Here is an 18,752-nt window from a genome sequence, read left to right as displayed (position 1 = left end):
ACCATCTCACAAGGCTTGCTTCCCTGCCATGAAACATGTACCCAGGTTTTCACATCTGTGGTGGCTTGACCCTGGCTGGATGCCGGGTGCCCGCCAAAGCCATTTTATCACTCCTCTCCCTCAGCTGGACAGGGGAGAGGAAATACAGTGAAAAGCTCAGGGGTAGAGATAGTTCCTGCCATGGGTAAAACAGATTCAACATGGGGAAAAAATAAATTATTACCAATCAGATTAGAGGATAACCAGAGACTAACAGAACTCTTAAGAAACACCTTCTCTCCATCTCTCCCTTCTCCCCACACTTGACTTTACTCCTGATTTTCTCTAGCTCCTCCTCCTGAGGGTCACAGGAGGACAGGGAATGGGGGCTTTGATCAGTTCATCAAACACCACCTCTGCCACTCCTTCATCGGGGGGCGAACTCCTTGCACTATTCCCCTGCTCCAGCACAGGGTCCCTCCCATAGCAGTTCTCCACAAGTCCTTCCCACAGGCTGTAGTTCCTCATGAACTGCTCCAGTGTGGATCCAATCCTCAGGGCAGAATCCTTCAGGATCAGAATGCTCCAGTGTGAGTGCCCCCCATGGTGTCACAGGTCCTGACAGTGCACTTGCTCCAGTGTGGGGTCACAGATCGTGCCAGAAGCCTGTGCCAGCCACTGGGTCATAGCCACCTTTGGGCATCCACCTGCTCTGGCCTGGGGTCCTTCATGGGCTGCAGGGTGGACATCTGCTCCACTGTTAAGCTTTATGGGCTGTAGGAGGACAACCTGTGTCACCAAGGGTCTTCACCACAGGCTGCAGGACAATCACTGGTCCAGTGCCTGGAGCACCTCCTCCCACTTCTTCACTGGCCTTGGTGTCTATGGAGTTGTTTGATGTATTCTCACTCCTGACTTGACTGCTGCTGGTGTTGTGCAGGGCTTTTATTTCCTTTTCTGAAGTCTGTTATCACCTAAGTGCTACCACCACCATTGATAAGCTTGGCCTTGGCCAGCAGCAGGTCCATCTTAGAGCCAGTTGGTATTGGCTGTGTTGGACATAGGGGAAGCTTCTAGCAGATTCTCACAGAAGCCAGTCCTGTAGCCCCCCACTACCAGAATCTTGCCATGTAAACTCAACACAACAAACCTGACTTCTTCAAAAGTTAACATTCTGTCACACAGTGCTGTGGCAGCTGTTTTGAGCTTAGGAGTCTTTTTCTTGGCTCTTTCCAGCTCAGTAATCATAGTATCATAGTATCATTCAGGGTTGGAAGGGACCACAAGGATCATCTAGTTCCAACCCCCCTGCCACGGGCAGGGACACCCCACACTAGATCAGGCTGGCCAGAGCCTCATCCAGCCTGGGCTTAAACACCTCCAGGGATGGGGCTCCAACCACCTCCCTGGACAACCCATTCCAGGGTTTCACCACTCTCATGGTGAAGAACCTCCTCCTCACATCTAGCCTGAATCTCCCCACCTCCAGCTTCATTCCATTGCCCCTAGTCCTATCACTACCTGAGATCCTGAGAAGTCCCTCCCCAGCCTTCCTGTAGGCCCCCTTCAGATACTGGAAGGCCACAATGAGGTCACCTTGGAGCTTCTAACTCCTGGTAAGACCTTGCTGCAGGATCCTGAGTGAGCTCTTGGGCTGAGCTTCAAGAGTCCAGTTGTAGAGTCTCTGTGGCTCAGAGCTAATACAACATATAGCCACACAGCCTGTTGGGATGGGGAGAAGCATCCATGGTTTCTTAGCCTGGAGGCAGTGAACGCTGGTGGCTCCTAAAAGGCACTGTGATTTGTATCTGTGTGTGCTGATCAGGGTTTTAAATGTGCAAATGTATTTCACTGTCCACCAGCAGCAAGCCTGCTAACTCTGCCTCTGTTCTTACAGTGAATGGCTACCACATCTCTGGAACTCCAGTGCACCAGCTCGACTCTGGCCATGTAAGTCTCCAAAAAGTCAGTGGGGACCCCCAGGTACATTTTGGGGGAAAGCCAACCAGTGGTGTCCAAGAACAAATGGGTCTGGACAGAAGTAGTTTGGGAATCCACCCAGAGCGGGAGGTCAGAAGCATTTTCTGTCAGAAACTGTCAGATCAGATTTGTTGCATCTAGAACAGATCATCTTTGTGTCCAACTGGTGAAACAGTACCCAAATGCCAAGATCCTTTGGATGTTTTTGTTCTGTTGCTCCTTTCTGAAAGCTCCACCAGACCACTTCAGTCACTGTGAACAACCCTACAAACTGCCCTGCCACTCCCGCCTGAAGCCTGGGCCTGTCTCCAGCACAGTCTCTCTAGGCTCACCCATCTGCCCCTGTCTGTATCTCATTGTATTTCCTTGCAGCTCCAGCTTTCCCTCCCAAAGACAGTATTCACAAAGAATTTGTCTGAAGCTTTTTTCTCAATTACTTCATCCTTTCCTGCCTGCCTTTTCACAGGCCCTGCTCTGTGCCTTACGCAGCCTGTGCCTCACCCATCTCATCACCCTGGGCAACCATTCAAGATGCTGACCCGTGGACAGCCAGTCTCCCCTCCCCAAAGTTTTGATACATATCCCTGCACTTTTTCTTGCACCATTTCATGTCCCTGGGAGAGTCTTCCCTGCAGGTCTGCAGATGCAGCACAAGGCCCTGTTCCAGCTCCTCCCATGAAGCTCTTAGCTCCCTGCCAAAACAGCAACAGTTGAATAGCTGGTGGATTGCACTCCCACTGGGCAGTGCTTCCCTGCCAGATGGCATTTTTCCCCAGTGGTGGTGGACCTGAGTTCACTCTTTCTTTCTGCATGAACTGGTCAGTTCTTCTGCAGTGCAGCTCCTCCAGGACTCGCAGTGCAATGCAAGTTTGGTTGGTGTGCTGCTACCCCCACGCTGACCTGGCTTGCCTGTTGCTCACAGTGTCCCTCTGAGGTATCCTATTTCTTGGTCTAAATCTTGTGTTGTTTGCCAACTCTCCCACTTTTCTTAATCCATTTTCTCACTCACTGCCTCCTTGGTAGTGGCCTTCAGCCTTGCCTTCTCGTGTGCCGTTTTCAGCTAAGCCAGCAGTTCTGATTTGCTTCCCCACCAGCTGATTCATGATACAGTCCAGCACTTTGGACTCCCTGTTCCTTCCACATCAAACATCTTGCATGTAACTGCCCATGCTGCTGCTTCCCTGAGCAGCTTGCACAGGCTGGAGGCAGAGCATGTGGGCACCTAAAGTAGGTCAAAAGCATTTTAGGAACTGATTTAGCGCATTACCAGACACCCCTGTCCACACGTCTGCTGTGACTCCCTCAGAGAACCTGAATAAACTTGCAGGCTGTGACTTCCTTTAAAGAAGGCCACGTTAAACCTTGTGCAAAAAAAATTTCCTTTCTCAAGGTATCTGATTCACAATGTTTTGCTCTTAGCTTGGTACACAAGTCAGCTTAACCAGCTCCTCCAGAACTCCTTTTGTAACATTTGGCACTTTCCATTTTTACGCTGCTGAGGCTGACTCAGGTTTTCAGCCACCTTTGTGGTCAAATTCACATGAGAGATACATGGGGAGCTCCTGCACTGGTTTGCTCAGCTGACTCTGCTATCAGACTGACTAATATCCCCTTCATGACTTTTCTCATTAAACAGTCTCCATGATACTGTCTTTCCATTACCCCCTTATTACAAGTTTTACAAACTGAAGCCCTGGCTTCACTCTTGCTCTGAATCTGAACTATGACTAGTTTGGAATCTATTGCTCTAATTCTAAGAGCAGCTTAAGTCCACACCCGCTTGGGAGCCTTCTCTTCCTGGGAGCTGTGACCACTCTTGCAGAAGAGTCCTTAGCAAGTAAAACATCTGACCATAAACTGTTGATTGCAAGAAGCTGTTCTCTGCACCCTCATCTCTCATACACTTTGTCTGCCAGTTCCTCTCCTATTTGCCTGTCTTGAGCCTTCCCCTCGACTGCCTCCCTGTCTGTCCGTGGCACAGGCAGGCTCCTGCTGCAGAGCAGCTTCCAGGCATTCTCCAGGACGCTTTCTTAGACCTGGGCAGCAGCCATCATGCCAACAAACGCTGGCAAAATCCCTCCGGCAAGCTCAGCCACATTTCTTGGAAACAGGTTAAGGAGGAAAAAGCCACAAGTGAGAACAACAGGGAGCTGCGCTGTGCTGGGCGCAGGGCCAGGCCTTGTTTACGGCTTCCTGTGGAGCGGCTGAATGCCGCCCGTCCGGGTTGGCACCGCAGCCGCAGAGGAGCAGCGGCACGGCACAGGACGGCGCGGCCCGGCGGCGAGCGCGGGGGGCCCTGGGCGTGCGGGCTGGGCGCGCTGCTCCGCGGCTTCAGCTGGAGGCCGAGTTCCAGGCTGTACCCCCAGGGACATCCAGTTCTGGAGCGCGACGTGAGCTCCGCGCCCCGTCCCACCGCTGGCCGTGCTGCAGGCGTGGTGCCGGGGCAGGGACACGGGGCTGGGACGCAGGAGGCACAGCCCAGCGGCGCTGCCAGCAGCCGACTCGCACGTTGCAGATAGGCGTCGAGGGCGTCCGGGACAGGAGCGCGGCACATCCCCGGCAAACGCGACTCGGTCCGGCCGCCCCCCGCTACCCGGCGCGGCGGAGGCGAGAGGCGGGGCGGCGGGGCGGTGCCGCTCCGAGAGATCGGCCAGCACCGAGGGGGCGGTGGCTCGCTGAGCCCGGCTGGGAGCGGCCTCCACCGCCCGGCCCGGCCCGGCATTGGCCGCGCGGGAGGGGAGGTAGCCGGGCCGGTGGCACTGCCCTCGCCTTCCCCCGAGCTGCGCTGTGCTGAACCGAGCCTTGCTGAGCTGAGCTGAGCTGAACTGAGTCGAGCCGTGCCGTGCCGTGCCGTGCCGTGCCGTGCCGTGCCGTGCCGTGCCGTGCCGTGCCGAGCCGTGCCGTGCCGAGCCGTGCCGAGCCGAGCCGAGCCGAGCCGAGCCGAGCCGCCCAGCCATGGGCTCCGCGTAGCGCCCGGCCCGCGCCCGCCATGCTGTGCTCCGAGAGCGGCCGTGACGATGTGCCCCGCTTGTCTCCACAGAGCCCGGGGTCCCCGGCGGCGCCGCGGCGGCAGAGCAAGGAGAGCAGCCTGACGGTGAGTGCGGCGGGGCGGGCTCCGCGCTGGGCACTGGCAGGCGCCCAGCCGGGATGGCTGGGGGAGCGCGGGCGGGCAGAGCCTCGGCCGCGGGCAGCTTAAGGTGGGGGGGTCCAGGGAGGCTTTTGGGATCCCCGGCCTGGGCAGGGTCCCAGAATCATTTTCCCTCGGATTCCGATGGCTCTGGGATGAGCAGGGTGGTGCGGACAGGCCGGCGAGGGGAACACTCGTGCTCCATCGATGCTGACTGAACCAGGTGTCCTGGCAAAACTTCCTCAGCTAGAATACAGCTTGCATTTCTGGACTCCTCCGTGCAGAACAGATGTTTGAAAAACGGGAAGGAAATAAAAATAGATTAATGAAAGTGGCCGAGAATAGAAAGGTTTATTTAAACGGAAATAATAGGGAAGATAAGAAAGCAGATAAACGAATTGCAGTGTGATAAGGAGCTTATAAACGCGCCTGTAGCTGCAAGCAGTGGCACGGTATAAAATCCAAGAGGACAAAAGGAATGATTTAATGTTATACATCACTACTGATACAAGAGGAGGAGGTTGCTGTCTGCATTATCACACAATCCCCTGCATGTCTGGAAACAGGGAGGAGGGTTCCAAAGGAGCATGTCCAGGTGCCTCTGCAGGGCAGGTCAGTGCCACATAGGTGCAGCTTTCTGGGGAAAAATTACTGAATCAGTAGTTTACTTAGTTGTCAAAAACAGTCATTATGACTAAAGGACGTGATGATACTATTAATTAGTGTCTTGAGAGAGTGGTATGTCATGAAAGAAGTGTAAATCTGTTGGGCAGATTTGAGGCCTTCCTGGAGAATCAGCTGCAGGGTCTCCACGGCTATGGTGCCTGGGGCTGGAATCATGTCTGAGCTGCTTACTGCAGCCCCCTGCTCACCCAGCTCCCAAGGGGCAGGAGCAAACCACGGACTGGACATCTCCAGAGGGACCAGACATTGTCCCGAGGTTGGCTGCACTGAACTGCAGGGAGCAGCACAAGAGAGTCGGTGCTTGTGTGCCTGAAATACTCACAGCTTACAGGGGTGAGGGCTCAGGCTGTTCACTGATGGTGTTTTTCACGCTCCTGTTTTCTGGCCCATGTGCCATCTGGTAGCATCTGCAAAGTAAGAAAGTGTTGTGTGTTATGTCAGGGTCACTGGTTGTGCGTTTCTCCAGCAGAAGTCCAAAGCTTTCAAGTCCGATGCATCAGGCAGACAAAAACAAGCTAATTTTAACAGCTGCTTGCTCCAAGCCATTGCCCGCATCAGGAAAGCATTGTGATAAACAACATTCTCATACGGAGTGTAAACTGTAAGGCAATGTAATTTCCCCCCCCTGTCTCCTAGGAGGTTATATTTGTTCAGTGCCACTCAAGCTGACGTTGGGATGCTCTGGTTAACAGAGCTGCAGGGCATGTCCTTAGCTTGCTCAGATGGTTTCTCCTGGTCTGTAGCAGGGCTCAAGCAGAATGTCTTCTTGCAGAGAGGAATGTTGGGATTAACTTTCAGGCTCTCAGTCCAGCAAACCTCCTCCCAAACAGAAATCCTGTCATATGCAAACCATGGATGTCAGTTGATGTCCAGCCCAGCCAGCAGCTGCAGCCTAGCTTTCAGCATAAGGGTGGGAGTTGGTTCCCATCTTCCTAGGAATGCATCTGCCTCCTGTCCATCCAAACAGCCACTTGAGAGCATGGAGCCTGGAAGTCTTGAAGACAGGTGGGAGCTGGAACATTTCTTCATCTCTGTGAACCCAAGAAGAAGAGGAGTAGGATGATTTCTCTTTGGTAGATCAGTGTTACTGGCACTGTGTAAATCTGTGTGCTCTGGAAGGGAAAACCCTGCTGGGTTACATCAGAGGCTGTTATGAAACCACCGCTTGCACGAATTATTGATGCTCACTTGGGAAGCAGCAGTGCAAGTCTGCAGACTGTCTTGAGTTTGCCCTGAGTTTCAAGGTGCTCACTCATTTTCAGCTGAATGCTTTGCTGTCTGCCTTGGCTGGACTTTTCTGCAGAGACCCAATAGAGAGGGCTCCTAAAGGCTTTTTTGGGCTGAATCTGCCCTGTGAAACAGGAAGGGTAGCAGTTCAGTTTGTCAGAACTTTGGCCAGAACTTCAGTTTTCTGTTCCCCCCTTCTGTTGTACTGTAGCTGCAGCATCATCACCCTGCCAGTGCTAACTCTACCTGCAAGCTCACGGAGTTGAGGCTGCCTAGACACAGTCTGGGCATTACTGGGCTTCCCTGTCTGGGTAGAGTTAAAGCTTCCCAAGCCTTTGTGCCTAAGCTCTTCTGAGGTCTCTGCCCTTTGTTGTTTTGCCCAAGCAGGCCCATTTGGCAGCTGAGCTCAATTGTGTCTGGTGGTGTTGGCCATTGTATATTTTGGGCCTCAGCTGAAATTTAAAGCAAATACTGAAGTCAGGCAGTCTGGCACAGTTGTGCTGTGTTTAAGGTGCTGTGTGTATGCAGAAATTAGGAAAATTCATTCCATTTTTAAGTTGAGGAAATGAGCAAGAACATTGCCCTGCTTTAGTCACTGGAGCACAGCACAGTAAGCTCACCCACTGTCTGCTCATTTATTTATACAGTGCCTTATGTAATAGGCTTGTAGTTGATTATCTAAGCCTTGATCAAATTATTCTCGTTTTATTCACGTTGCTTGGTGATGTCTCATTTATGGGTGAGTGCTGGTGGCAACTTCAAAGCCTGCAGAGAACTTTGAAATCCATGCAGTGAACGTGCATGTCTAACCCACCAAGCTTCTTGTTCCTGTGTGCAGTGCTCTGTGCAAATATTGTGGACTTTTCTCTGTCACCCTTCTCAGACACAATCAAGAGTCACCTACCACATGAGCAGCTCATTTTGCTCATGTGAAATAGCAGCTGGATTATTTGCCTGCTTAGAGCCTTTGCACATGGTCAGTATACAGGTTGAAGTGTTTTAATCTGTTTAACTTTGGTACTGTCATGGTTTGGGCAAGGTTTTGGTGGGGGGTCCATGTATCCTGTATTAGGTGTTTCAGGATTCATGCATTCTGTATTTTCCTGTCTGTTTTTGAATACAGTTTCTGTATTTCTCTCTATGAAATGTGGAGGTTCAGGCTGGATGTTAGGAAAAATACCTTCCCAGAAGGAGAGAGGTGGTGAGGGTGAGGTGGTGGAGTCACCATTACTGGAGGTGTTTGAAAAGAGTCTGGAAGAGGCACTGAGTGCTATGGTTTAGTTGGTTAGATGGTGTTGGGTGATAGGTTGGACTTGATGATCTCAAAGGTCTTTTCCAGCCTGGTTAATTCAGTATTCTGTATTTCTGTCTGCTCTCTAAACCAAGACAGGTACACAGCAGGCTTGTCAAGACAGAGTGCATCAGTTTGTGTTACTTGTCTGGTCATATTTGCCCCTACCCTGATCTATGTTGTCACCACATTTTTCACAGCATGTCTTTTCAGACTGTGTACCACCTCCTAGCCTCAGTGGTCTGGTGGCTCTCACACAGGTTTTATGGTGCCACTCATCACTGTGGCAGCTGGAAGGGCAGGCTGCTGTCTTCTGGCATGTTGGCTTAGCTTAGACGTGGAGAAAACTTGCTGGTGTCCTCTCATGAATTTTGCTTTGTTGCAAGCTGACATCAGCCATTATTTTTATTAGCAAAGTGGCTGGATGAGGGCTTAGTATCATAGTAAGGCTGATTATCACCTTCACCTGCCCCAGTGGACCACGTGCAGATGTAATGCAGGTCACACCACCTCATTTGTTCTTCATGTTCTCCGACTCCATCCTTAGCTGAGGTAGATGTTTTATGGCAATTACAGCTGCCATGGCTTCTGCAGGCTTTTGTTCAGGACTTGCTGGCTGGTCAGCATTGTTGAAAGAGATTAGCACTGCCCTGGTCTGTTCTGCTGTTTGAGTTTGGACCTTGCACACAGCCTGGGCTGCTAGCTGGCTGCGATCAGCCTGAGCGAGAAGGGACCCTAGCTGCCTGCAGGACTGAGAGAGCACATCAGGCTGCCATCGTGAGGTGCTTTGGCTCTCTTTAGCATCAGTGGGACTAAGCTGGCAAAGGAAAGTGTGTTTTTTTTTTCAGCTATCTTTGATTTTCAGAAAGAAGAAAAGAAGCATTTCAGAGGGAGGTCTGTGGGAGCAGTGAAATGTGGTCACTCCGCCGCTGGCGTGTGGCCACGTCCTGCTCAGTGCTAGCCCCGGTGTTCCCATCCCTGCTGGGAAACTCTCAGAGGTTTTAGAAATGGTCAGAAATACAGCCCCAGGAGCTTTTGTTTGAGCAGAGGAAATCTGCAGTGGCAAAAGTTAAGAAAGAGTCAGAGCCTTTCCTACAAAGTTGTATGAAAAGTTGTAGTAATGTTTCTAGAGTTTTGAGAGCGGTTTGTGCCCTCTCTGGAGCTTTGTGTAGAAAACCCTAAGTTCTGTTTGCTACACAAATAATCTTTCTTTCCTTCTTTTTTTTTTTGTTTTAAAATTGCAAAAACTTCTCTTTTTTCCTTCTTTTTTTTTTTTTTTCCTTTTCATTCTGACACCAATTTCCCTTTAAATGTGACCTAAATGGCCTCAAGACTTTTCCCAGACAGTTCAGCATTGTTTCTGGACAATTAAGTGTGAGCTTCTGAGAAGCAAAGAATGTTTGATTTGTTCATAAAGCTTTGATGATAGTTTTGGAGAAAACCATGGAGATTAACCCTGCCTTCCTCACCTGCTGGTATGAGTCCTCACTGTTTCTCTTCCTGCTGCATGCATGGACATGGTATAGTATGTAGGATCGTCGCAGTGGGACACCTTCACCAGTCTGAGTGTGGGCATTTTGAGTGACTGTGCCTTTTGCTTCTGGACAGTAGTGATGTAACAGACCCCACCTGGAATATTGCATCCAGTGCTGGGCTCCCCAGTTCAGGAGGGACAGGGATCTGCTGGAGAGAATCCAAGGGAGGGCTCCAAGGATGCTGAAGGGACTGCAGCACTGCCTGGGGAGGACAGGCTGAGAGCCCTGGGGCTCATTAGTCTGGAGAGAAGACTGAGAGAGGATCTGATCAATGTCTAACAATAGCTGAGGGCTGGGGGGCAGGAAGGAAGGGACAGGGCCAGGCTCTGCTCAGTTGCACCCTGGGATAGGACAAGGGGCAATGGATGGAAACTCCAGCACAGGAGGTTCCATCTCAGCATGAGAGAGAACTTCTTCACTGTGAGGGTCACAGAGGACTGGAGCAGGCTGCCCAGAGAGGCTGTGAAGTCTCCTTCTCAGGAGATGAAATTTCCATCCCTGTCTGGATGTATTCCTGTGTGACCTGTGCTGGATTCTATGGACATGCTCTGGCAAGGGAGTTGGACAGGAAAATCTCCAGAAGTCCCTTCCACCCCCTAGCATCCTGTGACCCTGTGAACAGAGAGTCTCAAAGCTAATAAGCAGCTCCCAGCTGTTAACAGATTTCATTTTCTGTTGAACAGCTGCTGATTTTAGCAAAGAATATAAATCTCCCTTGCAGTTTCCCACTTCAGGTTTTTAAGCTGCAGGGCACAACTCGTGTGCCACCGTACATGTTCCCTGCAGTGCGTCCCCTCCCTCTCCTGGTTCACAGTGTGGTGATGCCTAGTCTGCTGGTAAAGGCTGTAAAATACATGTAGGAGGTATCTGTTTCCCCCCTTCTTGTTATCCAGCGTGAAAATGTTTGCCCTAGAAATCAGCCTTGAAAACATTGCTGTCTTAATGGGAAACATTTGGACCTTGCTCAGTTGAAATGTCATCCTGGCCAACACAAAGCTGCCCTCAGCAGTGTGCTTCCTTAGGGGATCTCCTACTCCTTCTTTACAAGATCACCAGTAAGAGGGTAGGTGGCAATCAGAATGGCTTCTCCTTTCACCACTGTGGTTTTGGCACTTCTCATGTGGAGATCTGAATCCTTTCCAGCATCCCTAATTCTCCTGTGCAACCACTTTACCTCTTTTGTACTCTGGTTTTTATTTGAGCTAAGTCTCAAGTTCTGTAGCTTGGCAGTCTGCTGTCAACAGGCAGCACCTTGTCCTGTATATCCCATGGAGTGTGCTGTGTAAGCACACACGGCAGCTGTGCACAGGGCAGTGTTTTGTGCAGGCTGCCAGGCTGGGGTTGCTGCAGGGTTTGGAGATGTAGAGATTGGAGGTGCTGGAGAGGCTGCAGGGCCTGGAAGGGTTGGCGTCTTAGTGACCTGTGGTACTCACCCAAGTTTTTACTCAGTGTGAAATGCAGCATCAAAGTCAGACAACCTCAAAGCCAGAAGCTGTTTAAACCTCTCTTCAAGCTTCAGATATAGTCACCTCTAACACTGTCATTGCTGAGAGTCCTTTGTTTCCCATTATCTGCCCTGCCCTGGGAGGATCAGCTGCAGCGTTGCTCAGTCATGGGAAGCTGTCAGCCTGCCATGATACATGGCAGAGCAATTGTGTGCAGGTTCTGAGGCCATCCCTTTACAGTTAGGAGCCATGGCTCCATGTCCCAAGTAGAGACCAGTGCCAAGCAGTGTCCCTAGGGGGTTGATTCTGGGACAGGCACTGATCACATCTTTGTCAGGGTCGTCGCCAGTGGGATTGAGGGACCCTGAGCAGGTTTGTCAGCGACACCAAGATGAGTGGTGTGGCTGACACACAGGAGGGAAGGGATGCCAGGGGGACCTTGACATGCTGCAGAAGCACAAGGTCCTTCATCTGGCTTGGGTCAGTCCCAAGCACAAGCACATGCTGGGTGACGAATGGACTGAGAGCAGCCCTGTGGAGCAGGACTTGAGGATGTCAGCTGCACTGAAGCTCAGCCTGACCCAACAGTGCTAACTTGCAGCCTAGAACGACAACTGTGTCCTGGGCTGCATCCAAAACAGTGTTCCAAGGGAAGGGTTTCTTCCCCTCTACTCTTGTGAGATCCCAGCTGTGTTCTGCTCTGGGGTTGCCAGCGTAAGAAGGGTGTGGACCTGTTGGAGAGGGTCCAGAGGAGGGCCATGAGGATGATCAGAGGGCTGGAATCCCTGTGCTGTGAGGACAGGCTGAGAGAGTTGGGGCTGTGCAGACTGGAGAAGGGAAGGCTCTGGGGAGACCTTTAGAGGAGCCTTCCAGTGCATAGAGGGGGCCTGCAGGAAAGCTGGGGACAGACTTTTTGCACGGACTTCTTGTTGTAGGGCAAGAGGTGATGGCATTGAACTGAAAGAGGAGAAATTTAGATGTTGGGACTGAGTTCTTCACTGTGAGCATGGTGAGACATTGGCAGAGGTTGCCCAGGGAGGTTGTGGATGCTTCCTCCCTGGAGGTGTTGAAGGCCAGGCTGGATGAGGCCTTGAGCAACCTGGGCTGGTGGGAGGTGTCCCTGCCCATGGAACTGGATGATCTTCAAGGTTCCTTCCAACTCAAACCACTCTGATACTGACTTATTTGAGAAAAAAGCTGTGTCTGTGACAGCATGGAGGCAAGTCCATGTCCGTGGGGGTCTGTGAGGCAGAGCAGAGCCTGTTCTCTGCCTGCCCCGTGCACTGCGCTGGTCCTTCACTGGCCCAGGGTGGTGGTGCTGGTTGGGCACTGTTGGAAAGTAGAGCTTTGGCTGAAGGCTCCTGGCCAGGATTTTTAAGGCATTTGAGCTGGTGAGTTGAGAAGCTTCCCAGCCGGACTGAGAGGAGTCTCCTAGCAGGGTGCTGAGCCAGTGTGCACTGGCAGCCTCCCGTGTGGGAGCTACGCAGTGCCCAGCAGCAGCTCTGCATAGCCCTGCTTGTGCTGGCTGCACCTGGAGGAGAGGTGCCAGCTCCTCTCCTGTGGCTGGGCTCCAGTGGATGGCAGGATCTGCTCACAGGCTTTTACATCTGGTGATCTTTCAATGGAGAAGGGGAAGTAGCCCTACCTAGCTAACAATAAAACCAAGGCCAGATGGGCTTGTGGTGCTGTCCCGAGATAACTGAGCTGACAGGGAAGAGGCAGGAGAGAACTTTAGCAAAGACAGAAGATATCTTCAGTGAAATGGCCCTCATGGAGGGGCTTTGTGTTGGAGGCTGTGGTGGTGACAGGTGAGTGCTCTGTCATGTGCCTGTCCTGCTCTCAGCTGAGCTGATGTTTCATAACTCCGATGTGTGGCATTTCTGATGGGGATGGTGCAAAGGGCTTTCAGCAGCTCCCTCTGTCTGGTTTTGGGACCATGTGGCTGCTGGAGGCTGGCTCTGGCTGGAGATGCAGACTCAACAGGCTGCTGCCTGCAAAGTGATAGTGAAGTGGTCTCCAGCCTACTGCAGATCAGATTGAAGCCTGATGGAAGCTGGGAGAGGACACCGGGGAGAAGTTGCATGGTGTAGTATCTAGCTGAGGTGACAAGCAAGGACACCATAGGTACAGGGTCCTCAGCCTGCTCTGGCAAGCTCTGGACAGGGTGATTTTTGTGGAGGGGGGGATGGTGGAGGAAGCTCTTGCTTTGCACCCAGGACAGCCTCTGGAAGTTCAGCCCAGGCAGACAGCAGCAGGGTCAGCGCCTGTTGGTAGGAACAGCACTGGATCAGCTAAAGGCTTTGTCTGCAGTGCTCCAGCCCGGGGGCTTTACACGGTGTCAGCACTCTGCAGCATGTTTCTGTGTCCTTTTTGATCCTCTCTGAATAGCCCAAAGGCAGGTTCAAGGCCTGCACTACCTTTAGGACTGCTTGTGCAACTGTGCTGACCCTGCCCACAGTGGTGGGGTTGGATTTTCTGTGAACATTAACTGATCCAAACCCCTCACCCAGACCCATACAGTTGCACTTCCAACCCTGCCAGCTCCAGTTTCTGTTGGCTTCTTAATTAATACCTAGAGACTCTTAGAACCCAGTGAAGCTGTGGGTATGCTGAGAGGGGCTGCTGGTGGGGTGCCTGCCCAGCAGAAATTGTAGCTGAGCATCCTGTGCTGGCAGCAAGCTCAGACTCTTGCCAGTGCAGCCCCTGAAGGGCTTCACTGTGTTCAGAGTTCTTCTGCAGGACATTTGGCAGTGACTGTCACACTCTTCAATTCCACCCTGCTTTTATCAGGCTATTTTCTCCTGTGATAACTTAATGAGCAATTGTGCTTTTTTTCTGCCTCTGTGTAATGCCTGTGACGAGTGCTGCTCACAAATGCCCGAGGCTTTTGCACACTGAAGGCTAGCTGACTTCAGAGACCATCCTGCCCTTTTTGCAGGGAACATAACTTGCGTCAGAAAAGGGAGGGATGGGAGGGCACTGAAAAATTACCTCTTTTTAGGTTGTTTTTGTTGTGGGTGGTGGTAATCCTGTACGAGACTAAGACAGGCAGGGGATGCAGAGGAGATGTGTCATGGAATCAGAGAATTGATAGGGCTGGGAGGGACCTCAAGGATCAGCCAGATCCAACCTCCCTGCCATGGGCAGGGACACCTCACATTGCACCAGGTTGCTCACAGCCACATCCAGCCTGGCTGCAAAAACCTCCAGGCACGAGGCTTCCACCACCTCCCTGAACAACCTGTGCCAGTCTCTCACCACCCTCATGGGAAACTTCTTTCCAACATCCAATCTGAATCTCCCCATTTCTAGTTTTGATCCATTCCCCCCAGTCCTGTCCCTCCCTGACCCCCTCAAAAGTCCCTCCCCAGCTTTCTTGGAGCCCCCTGCAGATACTGCAAGGCCCCCAGAAGGTCTCCTCAGAGCCTTCTCTTCTCCAGACTGAACAACCCCAACTCTCTCAGTCTGTCCTCACAGCAGAGCAGCTCCAGCCCTCTGCTCCTCCTCCTGGCCCTTCTCTGGACACCTTCCAGCCCCTCCAGATCTTTCCTGGCACAGAGGCTCCAGAACTGGACCCAGAGCTTCAGCTGTGGTCTCAGCAGAGTGGAGTAGAGTCCATAGTGCCCTCAGTGTTCCCTGCCACTCCTGGTATTTCCTGTGTTCAGCCATGCTCAGGGTGCTTCACATCAGGACTTTTGTCATGGTCTGTTGTAGATCCAGAACTCCCTGGATGGCTCTTTCCCAGTGCAGCAGGTTTTCCTGTGGAGTGGGGAGTTCCTTTTCTGAGACCCCTGCTTGCTCAGAGGAGCTTCCTGGGAGTACTTAGCTGCTGTTTCCATGCAACAACCAATTGGTCTTCACTGTTGTGCATTCTGTGTGGATTTTCTGGTTGTACATAACCTCTCATTTGCATACTTCTCATCAACAGCTAAATTCCTTTGCCTTCTGACTCTCTTTATCTTCTTTTTGCAGATCAACTGTGTAACTTTCCCCCACCCTGACGTAATGCCAGAGCAGCAGTTGCTGAAGCCTTCAGAGTGGAGCTACTGTGATTATTTCTGGGTAAGTAGGCAGCCAGCCACATGTCTTAGTGCAGTCCCTAAGCTTCCAGTACAAGTGGAACAAAGAGTTTGATTCGGGGAACAAGGTAAAGGAGATTTGGGGCTGAAATGAGCTGGACATGAGCAGGCAGTGTGAGCTTGCAGCCCAGAAGGAAAAACACATCCTGGGCTGCATCCAAAGCAGTGCTGCCAGCAGATCCAGAGGGGAGATTCTGACACTGTGCTCTGCTGAGACCTCACCTGGAGTACTGTGTGCAGGTCTGGAGCCCTCAATATAGGAAGGACATGGAGCTGATGGGAGGGTCCAGAGGAGGGCACAAAAATGATCAGGGGCTTGAGCAGCTCTGCTACAAGGACAGGCTGAGGGAGCTGGGGGTGTTCAGCCTGGAGAAGAGAAGGCTCCAGGGAGACCTAATAACAGCCTGCCAGTACCTGAAGGGGGCTGCAAGAAGGCTGGAGAGAGACTGTTTGCAAAGGCCTGCAGGGACAGAACAAGGGGCAATGACTTTAAGGTGGAGAAGATTAGATTGGATGTTAGGAACAAGTTCTGCACCATGAGGGTGGTGGAACACAGGAACATTTTGCCCAGGGAGGTGGTTGAGGCTCCATCCCTGGAGATATTCAAGGTGAGGCTTGACAGAGCTCTGGGCAACCAGAGGGGGATGGAGCAAAACTAGAAGTGGGTAGATTCATATTGGATGTCCCTGCTGACTGCAGGGAGGTCAGACTGGATGACCTTTGGAGGTCCCTTCCAGCCCAGACCATTCCATGATTGTATGATTCTATGAAATACAAATGTGTTAGGGCAGCACCAGAGAGACTGAGGACACCTGTGAGGATCAGATGGAAACCATTTAACTGGTGTCAGATGCATCATAAAATCCCAGAATTGCTCATTTGTGTGGGCAGTCACCAGAAGAGTGTCCAGAAGGCCAAGGTCAGCTGTCTGGAGATGGTTTAGTCAGGAAATGGGGATGATGTAGGACAAAGTACACAGCTCAGAATCCCTCAGTCAAAGGGGCTGTGCAGCAGGAGGTGGCTGACAGGGAGTAGCATTTCAGTATTTTTCCAGATCATGAGGGACAGGGATGCATCACATTTAAAATCAACAGATATGATGGTGATATGTTGGAGGGTAGGAGGGCCCTGCAGAGTGACCTTGACAGGCTGGATGGGTGGGCAGAGGCCAGTGGGATGAGATTGAACAAGGCTAAGTGCAGGGTTCTACACTTTGGCCACAACAACCCCAGGCAGTGCTATAGGCTGGGGTCAGAGTGGCTGAGAGCAGCCAGGCAGAGAGGGACCTGGGGGTACTGGTTGACAGCTGCCTAAACATGAGCCAGCAGTGTGCCCAGGGGGCCAAGAAGGCCAATGGCATCCTGGCCTGCATCAGGAACAGTGTGGCCAGCAGGAGCAGGGAAGTCATTGTGCCCTGTGCTCAGCACTGGTTAGGCTGCACCTTGAGTCCTGTGTCCAGTTCTGGGCCCCTCAGGTCAAGAAGGACATTGAGAGACTTGAAGGTGTCCAGAGAAGGGCAAGAAAGCTGGGGAGGGGTCTGGAGCACAGCCCTGTGAGGAGAGGCTGAGGGAGCTGGGGTTGCTTAGCCTGGAGAAGAGGAGGCTCAGGGGAGACCTTCTTGCTCTCTGCAACTCCCTGAAGGGAGGTTGTAGCCAGGTGGGGGTTGGTCTCTTCCCCCAGGCAGGCACCCAGCACCAGAACAAGAGGACACAGTCTCATGCTGTGCCAGGGGAGGTTCAGGCTGGATATTAGGAGGAAGCTCTTCACAGAGAGAGATTGGCCATTGGGATGTGCTGCCCAGGGAGGTGGTGGAGTCACCATCCCTGGAGATCTTCAAGAAAAGCCTGGATGAGGCACACAGTGCCATGGTCTAGTTGATTGGATAGGGCTGGGTGATTGGTTGGACTGGATGATCTTGAAAGTCTCTTCTAACCTGCTTGACTCTATGATTCTATGAATTTTGTGTTAAGTTGTAAGATTCACAGCTGTCACATGGGAGATGATAAATGACTTGTCTAAAGGATGAGACTTGTGAGGGAGAGGCCCATTAGTCGCTCTTAAATTGAGTAATTCAGTGCAGCCTTCAGCACAGGAAGCCTCCAGTGGCTGTGTTTCTGTGTGTGCCCTCTCTTGCTTGGCTCTGCCTTCAGGATCCTGAATTAGGTTAGATGGATCCAGGAGTCCTTGGCGCTGACAGAAAAATTCCTCCATGGACAACTGTTTTTGGGGGGGTGGGAATGATGCTACCTCAGCAGTGAAAGTTCCATGGATTTCCCATGGATTTTCAGTTATGACTCACTGAAGTATTTCCATTTTTGACAAAAAAGGAGTCTCACTGACTGAAAGGTGCAGCTGCTGGAGGCCCAGCAGCATTTCCCTTTGTGTGTGCTCAGTGCTGCTGTGAGGACTAGCAGCAGCAGCTTGCTGATCTGTGCTGACACTTGCAAATGGTCATGTTCCCATACCATCAGATTTCCTTGGTTAATTCCAGTCTCCTGATCCCAAGGAGCAATAAACCATTAATGGTCTAGAGGCCTGAGGTTTGCCTGTGGGTTACAGAAGTTGCTTCCCTTCCTCAGTCCTTTCCCTTTGGCCTTGGTCACTGCTTGGCTGCTTGGGTTTGGTCACATTTTGCTCTCAGTAACTAACCCCACTTAAATCTGCCTTTCTTCTGCAAACTTCTATCCTGCCATTGCTCCACTCCCAGGACTTTCCTCTCATTTGGCCTTTTCATCTCTGGTCGGGCTGTGACTCGTCCTCCTCCTTTGATCAGCTCCACTCCTCCTGTTGTCTAAGCTGCCTGGTGCCTAGCCTGGCATCCTACAGGTCTCACACTTTGGTTCATGTGGCATTTTCCTGTGCAGATGTGCAGCACCCAGGGTATTGGAGCAGAACCTGTAGTACCCAGGGAAGTGTTCTTTGGGTCTGTTTGTTAGAAGCAGGTGGGAAATTAAATTCTGCATTAGGGAGAAACAGAGGAGAGAGAGAGAAAAGAGCAGAGAGAAGGCTGTGCCGGTCCTTGGGGCGACAGTAGAGTCAGTGGAGCAGAGGGCTGTGCAGGAAGCAGTGAAAGGTGAGCTGTGTGGCAGCAATCTGCCCAGCCAGCTGCTGGTTTGCCCTGCTTTGCAGCAGGTCTGTGCAGACTGGCTGTGTTTAGCCGAGTGCAAATCAGGGTTGGTCTTGACAGTCCATTAAGAGTCGTTCAGGGCTCTGTTCCCCCTGGCAGTGTCCTCCCCTCCTCTCCCCCAGCAGGTCCCATGTGCTGGCTTCCCTATGCAGGGTGAGCCCTCAGGGTGTTACCAGGTGTGAAAGGCTGTGGGCAGAAGGGAAGGCTGGGCTGCTGCTTCCACACCAGCTCACTCTCTGGTTTGGATCTCCACATCATTTTGTTGAACCTCCTTTTTT

The 18,752-nt window shown here is 51.9% G+C and overlaps 1 protein-coding gene across 4 annotated transcripts in view; it reads left to right on the top strand.

Moving 5' to 3' along the window:
• The window catches only part of GAS7 (growth arrest specific 7), a 141,998-nt gene that overhangs the window by 89,155 nt on the left and 34,091 nt on the right, over positions 1-18,752 (top strand). For all 4 annotated transcript variants that reach the window (XM_068151629.1, XM_068151628.1, XM_068151627.1 and 1 more), the window contains exons 4-6: positions 1,877-1,929; positions 5,000-5,053; positions 15,241-15,330. In XM_068151629.1, the coding sequence (XP_068007730.1) occupies positions 1,877-1,929; positions 5,000-5,053; positions 15,241-15,330 (197 nt within the window). The remainder of the gene's footprint in view (positions 1-1,876; positions 1,930-4,999; positions 5,054-15,240; positions 15,331-18,752) is intronic.

This window comes from Melanerpes formicivorus, unplaced genomic scaffold, assembly GCF_026170545.1.
Source record: "Melanerpes formicivorus ecotype bairdi unplaced genomic scaffold, bMelFor1.0.p_v2 SCAF_21, whole genome shotgun sequence".
Taxonomy (NCBI): domain Eukaryota; kingdom Metazoa; phylum Chordata; class Aves; order Piciformes; family Picidae; genus Melanerpes; species Melanerpes formicivorus.
The sequence above is the reverse complement of the archived record's forward strand: the minus strand, read 5'-3'. Positions and strand labels throughout refer to the sequence as shown.